The sequence below is a fragment of the Mobula birostris genome, chromosome 7, assembly GCF_030028105.1.
Source record: "Mobula birostris isolate sMobBir1 chromosome 7, sMobBir1.hap1, whole genome shotgun sequence".
Taxonomy (NCBI): Eukaryota; Metazoa; Chordata; class Chondrichthyes; order Myliobatiformes; family Myliobatidae; genus Mobula; species Mobula birostris.
In genome coordinates, this window is record NC_092376.1 from 44052698 (window position 1) to 44074378 (window position 21681).

At 39.4% G+C, this 21681-nt stretch overlaps 1 protein-coding gene across 1 annotated transcript in view; it reads right to left on the reverse strand.

The window, feature by feature from the left end:
- Window positions 1-1873: 1873 nt before the first annotated feature.
- Window positions 1874-21681, reverse strand: part of LOC140200922 (anoctamin-7-like) — a 74353-nt gene continuing 54545 nt past the window's right edge. The window contains exons 11-17 of the mRNA XM_072264573.1: window positions 19709-19745; window positions 17439-17548; window positions 17197-17348; window positions 15537-15717; window positions 14359-14488; window positions 12396-12529; window positions 1874-2011 (exon numbers count right to left, since the gene is read on the reverse strand). Coding sequence (XP_072120674.1) covers window positions 1874-2011; window positions 12396-12529; window positions 14359-14488; window positions 15537-15717; window positions 17197-17348; window positions 17439-17548; window positions 19709-19745 — 882 coding nt within the window. The remainder of the gene's footprint in view (window positions 2012-12395; window positions 12530-14358; window positions 14489-15536; window positions 15718-17196; window positions 17349-17438; window positions 17549-19708; window positions 19746-21681) is intronic.

Here is a 21681-nt window from a genome sequence, read left to right on the forward strand (position 1 = left end):
GGGAGTCAACAAACCATGCGGGTGTCCTTCTCACGTCCACAAAATCTCCTGTCTGCTCCCCTGACTATAGAGTCTCCAATGATGACAGCTCTCCTCTTCTCTGTCCCACCCTTCTGCACCACAGGGTCAGACTCAGTGCCAGAGGCCCTACCACCGTGGCTCACCCCTGGTCGGTCGTCCCCGCCAACGGTATCTAGGACGGTAAACTTATTATTTAGGGGAATGGCTACAGGGGTGCTCTGCACTACCTGTCTGCTCACCTTCGCTTTCCCCCCTCTGACTGTCACCCAATGACCTGCCTCCGACAGCCTAGGTGTGACTACCTCCCTGTAGCTCTCATCTATGACTGCCTCATTCTCCCTCATGAGTTGAAGGTCATCCAGCTGCTGCTCCAGATTCCTTACATGGTCTTCCATATCGCCTAGCCGCATGCACTTCTGGCAGATGTGACTCTGTGGGAGTCCATTATGTTCTCATCATAGTTTTGTAAATCTTAATACATTTCCATCTCAGGCTCTCCATTAGAAGAAAAATAAGTGCAACTTTTGAAAATCATTGACATTTTTGAAGGATTTTTACTATTTTAAAACCCAAAAAGGAGAGACATTTCCCATTGTCAAATTAAGGTCTTTTAATACTTTAACAAAATAAGTAGCGTTTGGCCTCAGTTGTTTGTTTACAAGTCTGCAAAGGTATTTCTGCCAGGGCAGAGGGTATTTTAGAACGTTCTTATACTGCTGCTTTAATATTTCAATATAAACAATTGACTAAAATGCAATCATGCAACAAGAAACAGTTACTTTAACCGAAACAGAAAGTTAAACCTTCGTCAGGAACAAGAGTAGAGAAGACAATCAACTGAATTAAAATCCAGACTCTAATGGCAGTGAAAACTCTTGGGTTTCAGGCATTAAGTACAAAAGGAAACACGAGCGGTAACTGTGAATGGAATAGTCAAAAACGAGTACAGATTACAAGTTTTATTGGAACAAGGCCATCATCTCATAGCGTCAGACCAGTCCACCATATCTACAGTATATAGTTTATCTAGACAATGAAAAGGTTCCAGAAAAATCAAGTGATTGTTCCTTCCGAAACGGACAAATTCAGTCTGATGATTTTGAAATATACAATCAGAGCTGTTAAATAATTTAGCCCATGTTGGCTGTCTGATTGACATAGTGGGCTATTAAACAAGTTTCAGGATGCAGATGTGTACTTGAAGGTAATATGGAAAAGATAAAAAGGAAAACTTCAATATCTTTATTTTGGAGTACTTTGGAGAGTATTGGTTAAGAATTTAATGGTGGTACATCTATAGGTTTCTTCTGTGTTAAAGTCCATTGACCATTGTGATACAAGGGACAATAGCAATATTATGTTCCATTGCAATCTCACCTCTTCAATCATTGAAGGCAAAATACTGTGGATTCAGAAAGATTTAGGGACAGCTATTGACATTTGATGTGAGTTCTTGGTTTTAGAATGAATGAATCTGCTCTCTGGCGTTGACCCTTATGAACAAGGCTTTCTGAGCTCTTTTAGTACCATGGAGTGAAAAAGAACACACATGAGTTTTATTTATTTATTCTATTTATTGAGATACAGTGCGGAAGGGGCCCTTCCAGCCCTTTGGCTGTGCTGCCCAACAGCCCCCAACTTAACCCTAGCCTAACCACGGGACAATTTACAGTGACCAATTAACCTACTAACTGGTATGCATTTGGAGTGTAGGAGAAAACAGGAGCACCCGAAGAAAATCCACACGTTCCATGGGGAGGACAAACAGAATCCTGACAGATGACACCAGATTTGAACTCTCAACACCAGCGCCCCAACGTGCTAACCATTATGTTACCGTGGCACCAAATTTTTACTGGAACTCCAACATATCATCACCACTTTTGTCTATGTCACACAATGTTTCATGCTGCAAACAGCTCATATTTAATCCCAGCTGCATCATGATAATGAGTTTAGATAATTCTGGGGTTCCGTTGTTACCGATAAGCTAAAGCAGGCAAAGTCCTCAGTTTGTGAGAATGTTTTACATTGTAAAGAGACAAATCGTGACCACGTAGATATTTATGAGCAGTGGTTCCCCAAATTTTGACACACCAAAACTACAAAATTCACTTCATCTCTAACAGCACAGAATCAAGATGAAGTTAAATAGTTATAAAGAAAAATGAACGGTATAATGCCACTGAACAAAAGGTGACCTTAATTTCTACTTTTACTAAAGTTGTTATGTTTTAGGGCAAATATGGAGATTCTACCAGAGCGGGGCAAAAATTCACACTTCTGTGTTCCAAATAACCAGAATCCAGGAGGACAACCCTACAAGATGACATTTTACCAAAAGATTTACCAGTCTGTAAAAGGTTAAATTGCAGATTGCACACCTCTTGTGCTTTATGCAGTCCATTTATTCCTTCTAACAGTACAAAGTAAACCCAGGTTTTAAAAATCTGCTGAATAGGCATGTTAAACACGATAACTAATATAGTATTACAACTTTGAGATAAGACTATCTTAATTACAATGAGGTTTACCAGTACCAATATGCCAAAATGAAAATTTTGCCCATAATTTGTATAAAGGTTGTGGGTTGGTGAAAAAGGACTGCCTTTGTAAACAGCAAACCCCTTCATAAAAGGACTAAGTTTCAGCTCTGTTTTACTAGTGACTTTCTTTTCATCAGCTGTACATACAACATCAACATCAACTCAATGTGTTATAACTTTACGAGTACAATCTTTCACTGAAAAGGACAATGTATTGTTAACTGAATGAATTACCATTTCAAAGCACATTGATCATGAATCTATTGATATTTAGTGGTGTCTCCTCCATACATGTGGTTCTTGGGAATTCCAGGAATAAGTTGTGCTTAGATCCTACCTTTGAAACAGAACCTATATATAAAAAGAAATGCATAGGAAATTGACCATATAATTTCAAATATGCATCGATCTTCAGGTAAAGATATTCATGCTCTACAACATACAACACGCTAGCTCTTTGAAATTATACACACACTACACACACACACATTATATATATATTCATACGCACACACATATAGGAGATGAGAAACAGGCTGCTGCTCAGGTTTAGAGTGTGGAAAAGATTAGAAACAAATGCATTTTCTGTCTAAAGATAAAGGCATTATATGGGGTAGGAAGAGTTCCACAGGAACTAAGGAGGAACTGGAGCAAAATCAGGAAAAGAAGGCTTGGTGATGGATAGTTGGGTGAAGAGACATAGTGGCGAATCGCATTTATAACTTCATCACCATCCCCATTTCCCACAAACTCAATTGTAACACACATTTCATCTGCAGTATAGGAACAATTGCAATGATTTACATTCAGTGTTAAGGAAACCTGTGTGGGCATGTGGCCAAGTGGTTAAGGCATTGGTCTAGCTACCTGAAGGTCGTGAGTTCGAGCTCCAGCTGAGGGAATGTGTTGTGTCCTTGAGCAAGGCACTTAACCACACATTGCTCTGCGACAACACTGGTGCCAAGCTGTATGGGTCCTAATGCCCTTCCCTTGGACAACATTGGTGTGGTGGAGAGGGGAGACCTGCAGCATGGGCAACTACTGGTCTTCCATACAACCTTGCCCAGGCCTGCGTCCTGGAGAGTGAAGACCTTCCAGGTGCAGATCCATGGTCTCGCAAGACTAACGGATGCCTTTAAATAAGGAAATCTGTACATTGCTCAGTGCCTCAGCATGATCAGTTCTTCCATCCCGTGATAGACCAGAAGTCAATATGGCAGTTCTCATTGTGTCATCTCTCATATTAACACTTTCAAAGCCTGTGCCACTTTCAGGTATTTCACACTTTTGTCATAAAAATGTATTGCCTTCAGTAAAGTGTACTAGGAATTGTTGTGTGCCTTGGCACAGTGATATCCAGCAGTATCTGAGGCCCTAAGTACCTCAAAGCAGTGTGAGTGACCTAATTTCTCAAGCAACACTTTAAAAGAGCTTTGCTTAGAGATTGAGATAGATCCCTCTTCATTTGCCATTGAAATTCCTCACTGGCACGTGTGGTATAGAATCAGAAGTAGCTGGTCTAATTTACTGAACAATACAATTTGCTCCAGAAATTCTTTCTTTTCAGAGAAGATTGCTCTCATTATACTGAGGCTCAATATTGTATATTTAAGGGCAACTAAGCACTTCAGAAAATGTGGACCTTAACCAGAAGACAAAATCTGTTTGCATGCAAATTAAAGAATTCAAACTTATTCAAACCCTGGTACTAAAGTTTACCATGAAAATCATCTGTAATGGATCAGACATTACAGATGATTTGAGCTAAGTACCTCCATTTGATAATTCTCCTGGGTGCTGATCTCAGACACCATGATATCTCCTCATCTTCCACCACAGGGCAAGGCTAAAGCTTATCCACACCTGCTTTGAAAGGTTACATCCTAATGAAAGCTGATACTTTAAGAACATCTACCCTGACTGGGGAATGCAGCCTAGGAAATAATGGATTCATGAAGCTTACACACACACACACACACACACACACACACACACACACAAATATTGACCACTGCACCCCACCCTATATAAATGGGGAAGTTGTTTTTGATTTCTGTATCCCATATATTTAAGAATCCATGACAAAGACTGGCAGAATTAGATTTGTTTATCTACAAGATGATGAGAAGATACATAAAAACAGAGATGAAAGAGGAACAGATGAAACTTACAGTGATGTTGTAGTTTTGCTTGAATCATCGGAATCGATGAAGGCTGCTTGGATAACCTTTCATTTTTGTTGTCACTTGATATTTCTCCTAATTAAATGGAATACAGATTACAGGTAATAATCTGAATGTCAGGATATTCACTCACATAATTGTACAATTTTATTATCATGAACCGAATTCACTACAACATGTTTTGTCAGGACATTATATTTATTCATGCTTTGCTTGAATGAGGGGGGTGCTCACATCAAGATGGGACAGCTGAAATGGAGCCAGTTCTGTCTGGTTCTTTTGGCCCTAGTGGGGCTGTTGTGCTCCAGCCCCCCCACCCTGCCACAACTCCATGTCCTCCCTAGCGTTTGTCTCACAGATGAGAATGCCCGTTCTCTTTTACTAAATTAAGGGACCTGCTTTTGCTCTCTTTTCTTGGGAAATCAGGTTTGATAAATCATAAGAGACTGAGTAAACTATGTCCAGGTTTGGAGAATGAGTGGTGATCTTGTTGAAACATACAACTTCCTTGAGGCGCTTGACAGAGTAGGTGCACAGTTGATGTTTCCTTTGCTAGTGTGTCTAAACCAGATATCAGAATCTTAAATTACCAGTTGGCCAATTAGGACTGAGAAGAACTGATCAACATAAGGAGCTGAATCTCAAAAGGGTTGTGGAGGGACCGTCATTGAATGCATTTAGAATATTGATCTCTTGATAGCTTTTATATTGAGAGAAATCACAGGATATGGGGTTAGTGCTTGAGAGTGGCACAGAGGTATAAAATCAACCACAGCTACGGCACAGCAGGTATGAGGGGCTGAATGGCTTACTCCTGCCTCTAGTCCACAGGTTCCTGTGCTTTCTCTCCCCTGCATTCTCTCCAACTTGGCAAATAGTAAAGGAGGAATGTACTTCGGTTGTGCTTAGCCTTTAAGGGCTAATTTCCTTCTCAGCTCAGCAAATTGTCAGAAACTCTATTCAACTGAGCCTTCTTCCATCAGGAACAAGGTCCCACCTAATGCATGGTTTTGGTTGTAAACCACCCTAATGCCATTTCAAATATCTTTAGACAATTTTACATGTTTTATGCACTAAATGAATGGACACTATAGCCCACAAGTTCGGGCATCAGAATAGGGTGAAGTCCAACTGCTGGACTAATTTTTGTTTGCTATACTTACTTACTATAGGAACAGCATTCAAAAACAAAGTTGCGATTTTTTTTATCATATGGTACAACTTTTTTACATGACTTTAATTTAAGTATTCTGCCATTATAGAGACTTACCCTCCTCATTGCTAGCTGTATGTGCTGTGGTACATCTGGTATCATATTTGATAGCAGAAATCTCACTACAAACACTAAGTGCTAAAAAGAAATCAAAATAATTCCTTCTTTAATTCACAACAGGCTGCATTCACATTGCATCTTTGTATAGAAAATTCTTCCAAGTTATGTTTGCACTGGGTTTACTCAAATATGGACAAAGATGAAACAAGATGGAAGCAAGGTTGACCAAAGAAATGGAATTTAATGAGTTACATAAATGAGAGGTATAGCAGTGGTTTAGGCAGACAAATCCAGAACGTGGTGCCCAGACAACTGAATATATGGCCAACAACTGGGAAGTGGAGAGATGAGCAACACTGGTGAGACCTTCAGGTTTGGAAGGGAGTGAGCCCACAGGGAAAAGAAAGGCCATGACCAGGTTAACCCCAAGGAGATAATCTGGAAACATTTGGCATGGCCACAGAAGACAGAGCCAACTTAACTCAGCAAATGAAGGATTAAAACCAGCTCAATACACAATAAATTACAGGCAGTTCGAGTGTGGTAGGGCATTGTAACTATCAAGTCTAGATGTACATTATAAAGACAGAAGGATCAAATTTGTAGATTTCTTTATATCACATGTAAAATATCTCATCAATATCTTGAGCCATGAAAGCAACTGGCTGTTTGTACATTCATAACAACTGTTTGGTGTCCACATGTTTGTCAAATAAAATGATAATAAAGGAACAAAATGGTGCCAGAGGGACTGAGATTGAAAAGAGCTGAAAATGTTTATTGCTGTGTATCCTTCACTTTCTCACAGATACGTAACAACACCTCGGCAATAGATTCCCTTGCAGGGTAGAAATGAGTTCCCATGAAGATACGACAGAAAGACAAGGTGGAAGTCAGTTCAACATTTAACTTCCTGGGTAGCTTCCTCATCAATATAGAGAAGCAGCATCTGGAGGTGAGACCTGATGTAGATTGGGGGACTGCTTTGTGGAGCACACCTGCTCCTTCCACAGAAAAATGGGATTTTCTGGTGGCCAACCATTTAAATTCCTACCCCATTCCTATTCTAATATGTCGGTCCATTGGTTCCTCTCCACCGTGATGAGGTCACCCTCAGGTAGGAGGAGCAAAACCTCAAATTCCATCTAGGTAGCCTCCAACCTGATGGCATGAACATCAATTTCTCCAATTTCCAATAGTTTTCCCCCTTTCCCTTCCCTCTTCTTCAATTCCCACTCAGGCTTCTTACCTCTTCTCCTCGCCTGCTTATCACCTTCCCCTGGTGCCCCTCCTCCTTCATTTTCTCCTGTGGTTCACTCTCCTTTCCCACCTCCTTCTGCAGCTTTTTGTCTTTTCTACCTATCACTTCCCAGCTTCTTACTTCGCCCCCTTCCCCCACCCACCTGGTTTCACCTATCACCTTCTAGCTTGTCCTCCTTCCCCTTCCTGCCTCACACCTTCTTAGCTGAGCTCCTCCAGCATTTTGTGTGTGCTGCTTTAGATTTTAGATTTCCTGCATCGGCAGAATCCCTTGTGTTTGAAAAGTCCAATGGACTGGATTCCTGTCCATGAGATTTTTAACAATGATTTTTTTAAGCACCTCAAATTCAGTCCAAAATCATGTAACTTTTCCTATGGGAAGGCATATTCATTTTTGCTTACCAGTGCAAACATATGTTGAGACCTAAGGTTAAGACCAAAGGGCAAGGAGCAGAATTAGGCCATTTGGCCCATTGTGTCTGCTTCGAGACTCCGTCATGGCTGATCCATCATCACTTTCAACCCCATTCTCCTGTCTTCTACCCATAAGCTTTGACACCCTGATTAATCAAGAAGGTATCAACCTGTGCCTTAAATATACCCAATGACTTGGTCTGCAGTGCCTTCTGTGGCAATGAGGTCCACAGATTCACCACCCTCTAGAGAGAAGGGAGGAGAGGAGGCACGCTGTGGTGATGGGGGATTCGTTCGTTAGGAGAACGGATAGGAGGTTCTGCAGGCGAGAACAAGATTTCCAGATGGTATGTTGCCTCCTGGGTGCCAGGGTCTGGGATATCTCGGATTGAATCCTCAGCATTCTTAAGTGGGAGGATGAATAGCCAGAAGTCATGGTCCATGTAGGCACCAACGACATGGTAGGATGAGTGACGAGGTTCTGCGTAGGGAGTTCAGGGAGTTAGGAGTTAAGTTAAAGGGCAGGACCTCCAGGGTTGTGATCTCAGGATTGCTACATGTGCCACGTGCTAGTGAGGCCAGAACTAGGAAGATTATACAGTTTAATACGTGGCTAAGGAGTTGGTGTAGGAGGGAGGGCAGGGAAGGTTGGACCTGTACAGAAGAGACGGCTTGCATCTGAACTAGAGAGGACCAATATCCTAGCAGGATGATTTGTTAATGCTGCATGGTGGAGTTTAGAGTTGCAGGGGAATGGGAACCAGAATGCCAGAACAGGTAGTGAAGAGATTGTTGAGGCAGATGTTGGTAAGACCTCGGGCAAAGTTAGGAATCCAAAGGTTGAGCATGGTGTGACTAGTGTCCCGAGCTTCATATATTTCAATGCAAGAAGTAGCATAGGAAAGGCAGATAATAGTGATAAAAATGAGGCTGCTGGTTTACAAATAGAGGCAATATGTAGTGAGGAGAGGCTGCTGATAGGGCAAAATTGCTGTCAACGGGATAAGTTGCAATGTAAAACAAATCAAAAAGGGTAAATATAGAACTGAAGGTGTTGTACCTGAATGCAGGCATTATACAGAATAAGGTAGATGAACTTGCAGCATGTTTATAGATTGGCACGTATGATGTTGAAGGCATCACTGAATCATGGCAGAAAGAAGACTATAGCTGGGAGCTTAATGTCCAATTGTATTGAAAGGAAAGGCAGGAAGGCAGAGTGGGCAGTAAAAAATGAAATCAAATCGTTAGAAAGAGGTGACATAGGGTTGGAAGGTGTTGAATCATTGTGGATAGAGCTAAGAAACTGCAAGGGTAAAAAGAGCCTCAAATGAGGATGTGGCCTCCAAATTACAACTGGAGATATAAAATGCATGCCAAAAGGGCAATGTTACAATAGTTATGGGGTCTTCAATATGCCAGTAGATTGGGAAAATTAGGTTGGTGCTGGATTCCAGGAGGTGCAATTTCTAGAATGCCAATGAGAGGGCTTTTTAGAGCATCTCATTGTTGAGCCCACTAGGGGATCAGCTATTCTGGATTGGGTGTTGTGCAATGATCTGGAATTGATCGAGAGCTTAAGGTAAAAGAACCCTTAGGGGAAGGTGATCATAATATGATTGAACTCACTCCAAAGTTTGAGAAGGAGAAGCTAAAGTAAGATGTATCAGTATTACAGTGGAGTAAAGGGAATTACAGAGGCTTGAAAGAGGAGGTGTCCAGAGTTGATTGGAAAAAGAACACTGGCAGGAATGATGGCAGAGCAGCAATAGACAATAGACAATAGTCAATAGACAATAGACAATAGGTGCAGGAGTAGGCCATTCAGCCCTTCGAGCCAGCACTGCCATTCACTGTGATCATGGCTGATCTTCCACAATCAGTACCCCATTCCTGCCTTCTCCCCATATCCCTCCACTCCACTATCTTTAAGAGCTCTATCTAACTCTTTTTTGAAAGAATCCAGAGAATTGGCCTCCACTGCCCTCTGAGGCAGAGCATTTCACAGATCCACAACTCTCTGTGTGAAAAAGTTTTTCCTCAACTCCGTTCTAAATGGCCTACCCCTTATTCTTAAACTGTGGCTTCTGGTTCTGGACTCCCCAACATCAGGAACATGTTTTCTGCAGGAAGAAATTTGGAAGGCATAGGATATATACATTCCAAAGAGTAAGAAGTATTCTAAACTCAAGATGATACAACCATGGCTAACAAGAGAAGTCAAAGCCAACATAAAAGCCAAAGAGATAGCAAATAATAGAGCAAAAATGAGTGGGAAGTTCAAGGATTGGGAAGCTTTTAAAAACCAGTAGAAGGCGAATAAAAAGTCATTAAGATGGTAAAGATGGAAGTACAAAAGTAAGCTAGAAAATAATATTAAAGAGGATACCAAAAGTTTCTTCAGATATATAAATGTAAAAGAGAGGTGAGTGTTGATATCGGACCACTGCAAAATGTGCTGGAGAGATAGTAATGGGGTCAATGAAATGGTTGATGAACTGAATAAGTATTTTGCTTTATTCTTCACTGTGGAAGACACTAGCAGTATGCTGGAAGTTCCAGGTGTCAGGAGTCATGAATTTACCACAACTAGAGAGATGGTCTTGGGAAACTGAAAGGTCTGAAGGTAAATAAGTCACCTGGACCAGATGGAGTACACCCCAGGGTTCTAAAAGAGGTGGCTGAGAGATTGTGGAGGCATCAGTAATAATCTTTCAAGAATCATTAGATTTTGGAATGGTTCCAGAAGACTGAAAAATTGTAGATGTCACTCCACTCTTCAAGAAGGGAGTGAGGCAGGAGATGGAAAACTATAGGCCAGTTAGTCTGACCTCAGTGGTTGAAAAGATGTTGGAGTCGATTGTTAGGGATGTGGTTTTGAGGAACTTGGAAGCTCATGATAAAAATGGCCACAGTCAGCATACTTTCTCAAGGGAAAATCTTGCCTGACAAACCTGTTGGAAATCTTTGAAGTAATTACAAGTAGGATAGACAAAGGAGAATCAGTTGATGTTGTGTACTTGGACTTTCAGAAGGCCTTTGACAAGGTGCCACCCATGAGGCTGCTCAACAAGCTACGAGTCTGTGTATTACAGGAAAGATTTGAGCATGGATAAAGCAGTGGCTGATAGGCAGGAGGCAAAGAGTGGGAATAAAGGGAGCCTTTTCTGGTAGGCTGCCGGTGACTAGTCATGTTCCACAGTGGTCTGTGTTGGGACCAATTCTTTTTATGTTATATGTCAATGATTTGGATGATGGAATTGACGGCTTTGCTGCTAAGTTTACAGGCGATATGAAGATAGGTGGAGGGACAAATAATTTTGAGGAAGTAAAGAGGCTACAGAAGGGCTTAGACAGGTTAGGAGAATGAGCGAATAAATGACAGATGGAATATGGTGTCGGGAAGTGTATGGTCATGCACTTTGGTCAAAGAAATGAAAGGCTTGACTAATTTCTAAATGGAGGGAAAATACAAAACCCTGAGGTGCAAAGGGACTAAGGAGTCCTTGTGCAGGATTCCTTAAAGATTAATTTGCAGGTTGATTCTGTAGTGAGGAAGCAATGTAATGTAATGTTAGCATTCATTTCAAGAGGATTAGAATATAAAAGCAAGGATGCAATGTTGAGAGATTATAAAGCACTGGTGAGACCTCATTTGGAGTATTGTGAGGAGTTTTGGCCCCTTATCTTAGAAGGGGTGTGCTGGAACTAGAGAGGGTTCAAAGGAGGTTCACGAAAATGATTCCAGGATTGAATAGTTTGTCACATGAAGAGCATTTGATGGCTCTGGGCTCTGTTCATTAGAATTCAGAAGAATGAGGGGTAACCTCAGTGAAACCTATCGGATAGTGAAAGGCCTTGATAGAGTGGATGTGGAGAGAATGTTTCCTATGGTGGGAGAGTCTAAGAACAGAGGACACAGCCTCAAAAAAGAGGGGCACCCTATTAAAACAGAGATGAGAAGGAATTTATTTAGCTAGTGAGTAATGAGTCTGTGCAATTCTTTGCCACAGGCATATGTGGAGGCCAAGTCATTATGTATATTTAAGGCAGAAGTTGATAGATTCTTGATTGGTCAGGGCATGAAGAGATATGAAGGCAGAAGACTGGAGCTGAGAAAAAAATTGGATCAGCCATGATGAAATGGTGGAGCAGACTTAATGGGCCAAATGGCCTAATTCTGCTCCTGTATCTTAAGGTCTTATCTTTTCCTAGATAAGGGGCCCAAAACTGCTCACAATACTCCAGGTGCAGTCTGATCAGTGGCTTATCAAGCCTAGCATTACATCCTTGCTTTTATATTCTAGTCCTCTCAAAATAAGAAGTAACATTGCATTTGCCTTCCTTAGCACCGATTCAGACTTGCAAGTTATCCTGTAGGGAATCCTGCACAAGGACTCCCAAGAACCTCTGCACTTCTGACTTTTGAACTTTCTCCCCATTTAGAAAATACTCCACGCCTCTATTCCTTGGGCCAAAGTGAATCACCACGCATCTGCTTACATTATATTCCACCTGCCACTTCTTTGCCCATTCCCCCCAATATCCACAAGGCAGCCTGTACATCCCCACCCCCCGTAAACAAGTCTCATCTTATGTAATTACCAAGAACTACCAAAACCATATCAATAACTCATTAAAATAAAGAGTTTCTGTAGTAATTATTTAAAGTGTGATTTATTAAGAGCAATAATGTACCTCAATAACTATTAGAATGATAAGTTGTTCATAGAAGGGTCTCTCCCTCCCATATTCTGTGTTGAAAGCAATCAGGCAGGCATTGGTCACTATTGCCACTCCGTTTATAAGATCTAAAACAGTCAGCCAATGACCTGAATAAAATGAAATTTTATATTTTTATATTACTTATACTAATGCCATTATACAGTATATCGTACAATTGTGATAAGAACAGTCAATAAAACATCTACAGAAAAACATATAAAATACTACCGATTTATAACAGTGTAGATTGACAGTATAAGAAATTCAGTTTCTGGCTCATTGGTATAGACTTTCCATGGAATTCTACAGCCTGTTCATATATCATTAAGACATTCCATTGAAGTATTTCATTACTTACAGTTAATAAGAATTACTGCTTGGAATGAATGTATATATGCAGGAAAATCCAAGTACATTAGATTTTCTACATTGAATGTTGGGTTCAATAAAATAATCAACTATTGATTACGTGCAGTTGTATTTGCAGTTTGCAAACGATCTGCTCCACAAACACCACAACCCCAACTCTCATCCCACTCCTCCTTCAGCCACCAACATTCATACCAACTTCAGATTTGATGTTTGATTACCCCTGCAAAATGTTCTCCCAGTTAATGTTTGCTCATCCGGCTCGAGCTCCAAGAATCTGGAGGTGTCTCCCCCAGGTGGAGTTTTGGCCAGGATGTATGGATGTTGGGCACAAGTGGTCACATTCCTGTCTTGAGCCCTGGGGTGGTTTGCATTTTTCCTGGACAGAACCCAGAGGAAAGTGTTCACTACCCTTGGCTGGAACCCTCTGCTGGAACCTTGGAATAGGAAGTAATGCTCCCTGCTAGAGCCATGGGGCAGAAGGTCTTTCCTGGATGTTGGCTCAGGGACGGTTACTCTCCCTGAAGCAGGAGATTACTCTCTGGAGCCGTGGCATTGGTAGTCATTCTCTTGGCTGCAAACTTAACCCTCAATAAGCATTATTACTAAGTTTGCTTATTTATTCCTTTTCTGGGAACTGGGCTTCACTGTCAAGGCTGGCATTTATTGACCACCATTAATTGTCATGGAGCTGATGTATGACCAGCCTTCTGGAATTGCTTCAGTCTTTCTAGCTTGATTACCCCCACAGTGCCATTGAGTAGGAAACTCCAAGATTTAGAACCACAATAACGAAAGCTTGGAAATGCTTTTCTGAGTCTGTTGGATTGAAATCTGCCCATGGTGGTGTTTTATTCACCTGCTGCTCCTTGCTGGTAGATGTCACTTATTTAGGAGGAGTTATGAGAGCTGCCTTGACAACCAGTTGCAGTGCATTTTATAAATAGGTGTACACAGCAGAAGTGGAGGTGCTGGTGGCAGAGGGAATTAATGTTTTAGATGGGGGTCAGGTAACAGTGGGTGCCAGGAGGTAAGTCACTGGCCACAGAATATCAATCCAAGAGAGTTTCTGGTCAACTACTCCTCAAATGTTGGTGGTGATTACTCAGTGATTGTCAAGAGCAGACATTCTCTTGTGTTGGAGATGGCCATTGCCTAGCGTTGTTGCAGTGTGATTAATACTTACCATTTATCAGTCCCTGTCTTAAAGCTACAAACTTCCAAAATATTTAATTTGATTTCTTAGTCCTGTATAATTGAAAAATACAGAAAGTTCATATGTTGCTTTTGGTATAAAGTTGATTGTACTCTAGTAATGCAGTATGGACCTGAGTGAAGATCATGGTAAGTGATCTAACTTTGTGCTAATTAATCTGGATTGCATTAAGAAATGGAAAAGATGATTAAGGATGAGAGTAGAGAATGTAGATTTCAAATGAGAGTAACAGTGCTCTGAGTCCTTCCATGACGTTATCTATCTCATGACTTGATTACTTTTGAGCAATGCAGTAAAACCAATTATTCATTATTAGTGGCATCAAATTCAAGTGTTCTTTAAATATCTTACCAATATCTTGAGCCATGAAAGCGACTGGTCGTTTGTACATCCATAGCAGCCGCTTGGCATCCACATGTATGTCAAATAAAATGGTAATAAAGAAAAGAAGTGGTGCCAGAGGGAATGAGATGGAAAAAAGCTGAAAAGAAAATTGGAGTTTAATGAATGATTTACCATGATAAAATAATTAACACTTAAAACTGAATTTAATGACAAGTATTAATATTATTCAAATTACACATGTTTTAGTAGGCTTAAGGAAATATTTTCCCCTAACTCAGTCTGTTCACTTTCAAACCAATTTTTTTCTTACATGAACCGTTTTCAAATATTTCACTACCATGAATTTTATTTATAAAATTAACTCAATGAGAATAAGTTCAACACCAAGGTATTTGGCAACGTTATACTAAATCATCACACCTTTCAAATATAAGTATCATCTCTTTATATGGAAGTTTTAATCAGGAGATTAAAGAAGGCAAGTTATATCAGTTGATAGGACTTTTATTTGAGGCCTCATTTTTTTCCACTAACTAAATAGGACATCATTTTACTGTATAAAATATTTTCCTTATCACAGCTGTTTGACAAACTAAAATGACAAAGTGATGGTGAGGTGAATCCCCTCACCTGCGCTTTAATACTTTGGTTTGACAGTATGCTGAGGGTGTTCTATGTCTTATATTATAGCTTTTATCTATACATTGTTCAAAATACCTTTTAATGCCATTCTACCCTTCAGCAAGTGCAATTTGGACCTCTCAGAGTCATGGCTTTAACAAAGTACAGAGTAAGGTATACCCTCAAACATTTTAAATTAGTCCCCCAGGATGCCTTTCATGTGCTCTTAAATGCTTGTTATGTTTTTCCTTTGAGTTTCAGCCCTTCCCACAATGGTGGTTTTGGATTGATTCTCAATTGTTAGTTGAATACAGATGGTGTAGTAAAATCACTATCAGTAAACTCGAGAACAATAATGTTCAGGTTCCCAAATTATTTAAAGAGAGAGGAATTAAAAAAAAAACCAAAGTAACTGTTAAGAAATAAAAATGAAAGAAAAGACAAACGTGGACAAAAAAGTCACTCTATAATCTCAAAATCAAATGTTTGCAAGGTTTCATTTGTCTAACCTGCTTCTTCAACATCATTTATTCTAATTTGTTTAGTAATATGATTAGTCCTACCATTTGGTAACCATACTGTATGACCTTTTCTGTGTATTCCCCCAACGTGAAATCACCAAGATCTGGTTTCAGATATTCTTTAATAATATAATCATCCACAGACGAAAGTGTCATCTGCTTTTGTGGTGGTAAAGAGAGGCCTTTATTTCGCTTGATTTTGTTTTTCAATTTCTTCATCCATCTGTAAGGTAAATAATCTATTAGCACAATAAATTGCATATTTTGTTTGTGGTTTATCCGATTTTGACCGTGAGTCCTAAATTCTTCTTACTTCTATACAATAACAGTACTGAAGGGTTGAAAGATAAGCATGTCTATTTCTCCCTGTTGGAATGAAGAATCTATGGTTCTACTAGGACAACAAAAATAAGCTAGTGCATTCTGATTACTTCAGCTACTAAGATGGCACTGAAAGTATTCCAACTTAAGGCAGTCATGTAAAGTATGTTTCCAAATGGATCAATGGTGATTAGATGAGATTATTAAAAAAGCATGAAGTTATATTGAAAACATATTTAACAGTTTAATAGAACTTTGAACATAGAACACTACAGCACAGAAATCAGACCACTCAGCCCTTCTAGTCTGTGCTGAAACATTATTCCGCTAGTCCCATTGACCTGCATCCAGTCCATAACCCTCCAGACCTCTCCCATCCATGTACCTATCCAACTTATTCTTAAAACTTAAGAGTGAACCTACATTTACCACGTAAGATGGCAGTTTGTTCCACACTCCCACCACCCTCTGAGTGAAGAAGTTCCCCCTAATGTTCCCCCTAAATCTTTCTCCTTTCACCCTTTTCCTGAGTAAATACTGTTGCAAAAAAATTGTTTAAGATCTCCCCCATCTCGTGAGGCTCCACACATAGACGACCACTTTGAAACTCTAGGGGACCAATTTTGTCACTTACTATTCTTTTACTCTTAATGTACTTGTAGAAACGCTTCGGGTTTACTTTCACATTCTCTGCCAAACCAACCTCATGTTTTCTTTTTGCTTTCCTGATTTCCTTCTTGAGTATTTTCTTACATTCTCTATACTCTTCAAGTACCTCATTTGTTCCTTGTTGCCTATACCTGCTATACACCTCTCTCTTTTTCTTGTGAATCATTTCAGCAGACCATTGTTTAAGAACAATAAAGGTAGATGTAAATAACCAAGTGTGGGTTGTCTGGAGAAGGACATAATAGTATTGATGCAGACCAGAGAGTCAGTTTCTCTTGTTGTTTTCAAATGAAAATATTTCGGAGAGCTGGGTGTACTGTAGTCCCATTGTTCTATTGCTGCATTGCTCAATGGTTAGTTGAATGCAAAACATGTCCAAGTTCTAAAAAGACAACAGGGATTCTTTCCAGTATTCTGGCCAATTTGTCCATTTCCTGTCAGTCACTAATGCCAATATAATTCCCACTTCCAGATGATTGTGCATAAATTCTACTGCCTAATAGGTGATTGCACTTAAAAAACTCATTGGGTGTGAAGTACTCCAGGTCATTCAAACATTATGGTAGCATATTAATTAAAGAATCTTCTTTCTATTCAGCTGTGGTTTGAGCTAAATGATTAAGTATTAGAATAAAATGTAAGTTTTTGTAATCAGGTTTTCTCATTGTAGGTACATCCGACATAGCAAAAGTTCAGCACTGTAACAACTTACGGTATTAAAATATCTGTCAAGAACTTGGGACATAGTTTGAAGATCATGAGTATAAGAACTTGAATGCTAAGTTCTGATACACAATTGTTCAAGTCTCCACAGTTATCTTCGAAGTCAGGTAGTCCAATCATCTGAAAAAACTTCTGATTGTTCTATAAATAAATGGTAATAAAGTCATGGTTTACACTTAATATAGAAATGAAACCAGATTTTGCGAAGATATTCTACATTCTATTACCTACCTTTCTAAGAAAAGCAATATAAAATAGAGATGAATAACTGTTAGCAAAATGGAAGGCAAACAGTTTTAGTATCAGAGCATCATTATAGTTAGTCTGAGTCCTATAGTTTTCTGTAAAGGAAAGGACAGCTTGTTAGTCAAAACTGATTCGTGCCAGCTTCAATAAAATACAGTATGTTTATTTCATGGCAAAATGTAAAATTCTCAAAAGTTTATTTTCTCTTTAGTGAATAGCTCTTGTCTCTATGGAGCTTTGTTGATGAAACGGGAACCGGTGGACGTATTCAAAAGGGATTCAATAAGATGCCAGGTAAGGGGTTGACTCATGGGATTGAGGGTGATATATTAACAAGGACAATGATGGGTTATCAGACAGAAAATACAGAGTGGGAGAAAACAAGCCATTTTCAGGTTGGCAGATTGTAACTTGAGAATGCAGTTTTGATCTGTAGTGGATTCCGGTTAATCGGGGCAGCCACTTATTTAGGACAACACTTAAAGAACAAAAACTAATCGAGAACACAACTGCGAGTCACTTTGGTTATCTGGGACAGTATGCCGCTTAACAATGGCGGGAAACTGTTGCTGAACGGTTTCTAACTAGAAACACAAAATCTGCACATGTTGGAAATCCAAACAACACGTACAAAATGCTGGAATGCTCCAGCAGGCCAGGCAGTTTCTATGGAACTAGCGTTAGTTGCAGGGCGAAAAGCATTATCAGGGATGCATCTCATCCTAACCATGGACTTTTTACTCTCCTCCCATCCGGTAGGCATTACAGGAGCCTCCACTCTCACATCAGCAGGCACAGGAAGAGCTTCTTGCCTGAGGCTGTGACACTGCTGAACCTCTCATCACAGCGCTAAGCAGTATTGCATCCGTATTGTACTGTCTCAGTACTTTTATATTTGTGTGCTGTAGAAATTTTTTTATTCGCAGTTATTTTGGAAATAACACTATTCTTTGCATTTCTGGTCAGATGCTGAATGCATTTCATTGGCTTTGTATCTGTACTCGGCGCAATGACAATGAAGTTGAATCTACTCTAATCTAATCTAATGCACTTGCATGGCCATTACACACTACACTGTGCTTAGAGTGAATATTATCTAAATAGTGTCAGTTGTTTGTGTTTGTGTTTAAAAACCAGTGATTTTCATCACTGATAGTTGGCGAGAAATAAGCAGTAAGACAATTCAGAACTGGTTTGCTCACTGCTGTTTGAAGTATTCAGATATGGTCGGGAGTGAAATGAAGTAATTTCATCATTTCAACAAGGTAGGGACAATGGAGAACTTGAAGTTATTGACAATCATCTGGAATATTACAATGAACTTGAAGATTTGGAGGATCCAATCATTGCAAATTGTATTATCTGCCCTAGATGTTTGCGCTGATTTTGCTCATTCATAGTTGATCAAAAGAACATGGCTGCATACACTGGATAAATCCCTTTGTCAGTAGCTATTAAGAACTAATATAGTTTATGATACTATATTTAGTATTTTAATTTGTTCTGTATTTTATTTAAATACATAACTTGTTGTTCACTTAAACAGTACTTTCTTTTTTGATACCTTTTTAACTATTTCCATGAAACATTGGCTAATTGGGGCAGCCATCTAATTGGGTCAAAACATACTGGTCCCAATGTGCCCTAATTAACTGGAATCCACTGTGTTTACAATCTACACGAAACCATTTAGCTGAAATTACTAATTGTATTATATCCAAGTTTGTCGATGATCAAAATTATCTTGAAAAATGCCAAGGAATCATATCCATAAACCTGACTATTGCTTATAATCAAAAGGAAGCTGTGAAATAAAGTCTGTATACTCTGTGCAATGATACAAATTTCTGCTACAATGCAGCGGCACCCACTCATTACCAAATTTTTTCTTCCTTTTTGCAGCCTTGCCATCAATGCATATTACAACATACCTGTAGTCAATTCTAGTGTTGCTGCATATACAGCCACTAGAATATATTTTTATAAACTTTGTCCACTCTTGTTTATTCTTAAAATACGCTACTGACTCTCCCACCCTTTCATCTTTAAAATATAATGTACAGAATGGTTAAAATGGAAAGGATATCCTACCAACATTATGAAGTGTCAATAAGGGATTTGAGATTTTCTATATGAAAATATTGCTTTTGTTTGTTGTAATTCAGCACATTGTTACTCATTTCTATTCAAAGATGAACTGAGATACTAAATACAGTAGAGTATTAGAAATATGTATAAATACTGAATATACTTACCCCAATCTGTCATTTTAACTGCAATTATATGATATACCTACAACAAAAGATATTATATATGAAGAAAAAGTGCCACAAATTGCTTTATCTTCTTATACATGACAATTGTTGATGGTTAGTATACAGTGGCTCTAGAAAATTTATGAACCCTGTAGAATTTTCTTTTTCTGCATAAATATAACCTACAACGTGATCAGATTTTCATGCAAGTCCTAAATCTAGATAAAGAGAAGCCAGTTAAATAAATAACACAACAACATTATATTTGTTAATTTATCTATTGAAAATAATGATCCAATATTACATGTATTTGTTGGAAAAAGAACATGAGCCTCTGCTTTCAGGAATGGGTGTGGCCCCCTTGGACCATGTCAAAACATGAATTTTCTTCTTTGTAAGCTATTATGTTGTTGATTTGCTCTTGTCTTGTTGTATTATCCATCTTCTATTAAGCTTCAGATGACTGACTGCTACCCTGACATTGTCCTGTAAAATGTCTTGATACAATTTTGAATTCATCGTTCCCTCAATGACTGCAAGCTGTCCAGACCCTGAGGCAGCAAAGCAGCCCCAAACCATAATGCTTCTTTCACCATGCTTCACAGTTGGGATGAGGTTTTGGAGTTGGTGTGCAGTGCCTTTTTTCCACCAAACATTTCTGCCTAAAAGTTCAACTTTTGTCTCATTTGTCCACAGAACATTGTCCCAGAGATGTTGTAGAACATCCAGGTGGTCTTTTGCAAACTTGAGACATGCAGCAATGATTTTTTTTTTGGAGAGCAGTGGTTTTACTCTGTGGTGTACTTCCATGAACACCATTCTTGTTCAGTGTTTTTCTTGTAGCGGACACAAGAACGGAGACTTTAGCAAGTTCTAGAGATTTCTGCAGGTCTTTTGCTGTTACCTTTGCATTCTTTTTCATCTCCTTCAGCATTGAACATTGTGCTCTTGGTGTGATCTTTGCAGGATGCCCACTCCTATGGAGAATAGCAACAGTACTGAGTTTCCTCCATTTGTAGACAATTTTTCTTACTGTGGACTGATGAACGCTCAGGTCTACAAAATGCTTTTGTAGTCTTTGCCAGCTTCGTGCATCTCCAGAATTATTCTTCTAAGGTCCTCTGAAAGTTGTTTTGATCAGAGCATGGTGCACATAAACATGCCCTATTTCTTGAGAAGTGCAGGCTCTGTCAGTAACCTGACTCCAAACAACTTTTGCAGAAGGCATTACTCCAGAGGTTCACATACTTTTTCCAACAAATACGTGTAATATTGGATCATTTTTCTCAATAAATAAATGGACACGTATAACGTTTTTGTGTTATTTATTTAATCGGGTTCTCTTTATCTAGTTTTAGGACTTGCGTGAAGATCTGATCACATTTTAGGCCATATTTATGCAGAAATAGAGAAAATTCTACAGCGTTCATAAACTTTCTAGCACCACTTTATAGCTATTAGCCAACCAAAGTCCGAGGCAGATTAACTTGTCTGTCATGAGAGATGCCTTTGTACCAAAATCTGGATTTATAAAGCAGTGGTGAGGTCTTGTTGCCCTGGGCTAACCAGTACTCATAGCCAATGGCCCCGATTTACCTTCACTGAATTCAGAAGGCTTTCCTGGGGACTGCAACATGAAAGAGTGAAACATCATGCCCTATTATAGATTAATAGGTGCAGACCAGAGCAAGGTCTGCTTCCAGCTTTTCAGCTGTCAATGTGGTCTTCTGCTGCTGTAGCCCATCCACATTAAGGTTTGACATGTTGTGCATTCATAGATGTTCATTTGCACACCACAATTGTATTGTGTGGTTATTTGAGTCACTGTCGCCTTCCTGTCAGCTTGAACCAGTCTGGCTATTCTACTCTGACCTCTCTCATTAACAAGGCATTTTCACTCACAGAACTGTTGCTGACTGCAAGTTTTTGTTTTATGCACCATTCTCTGAATAGTCTAGAGACTGAAAATCCCA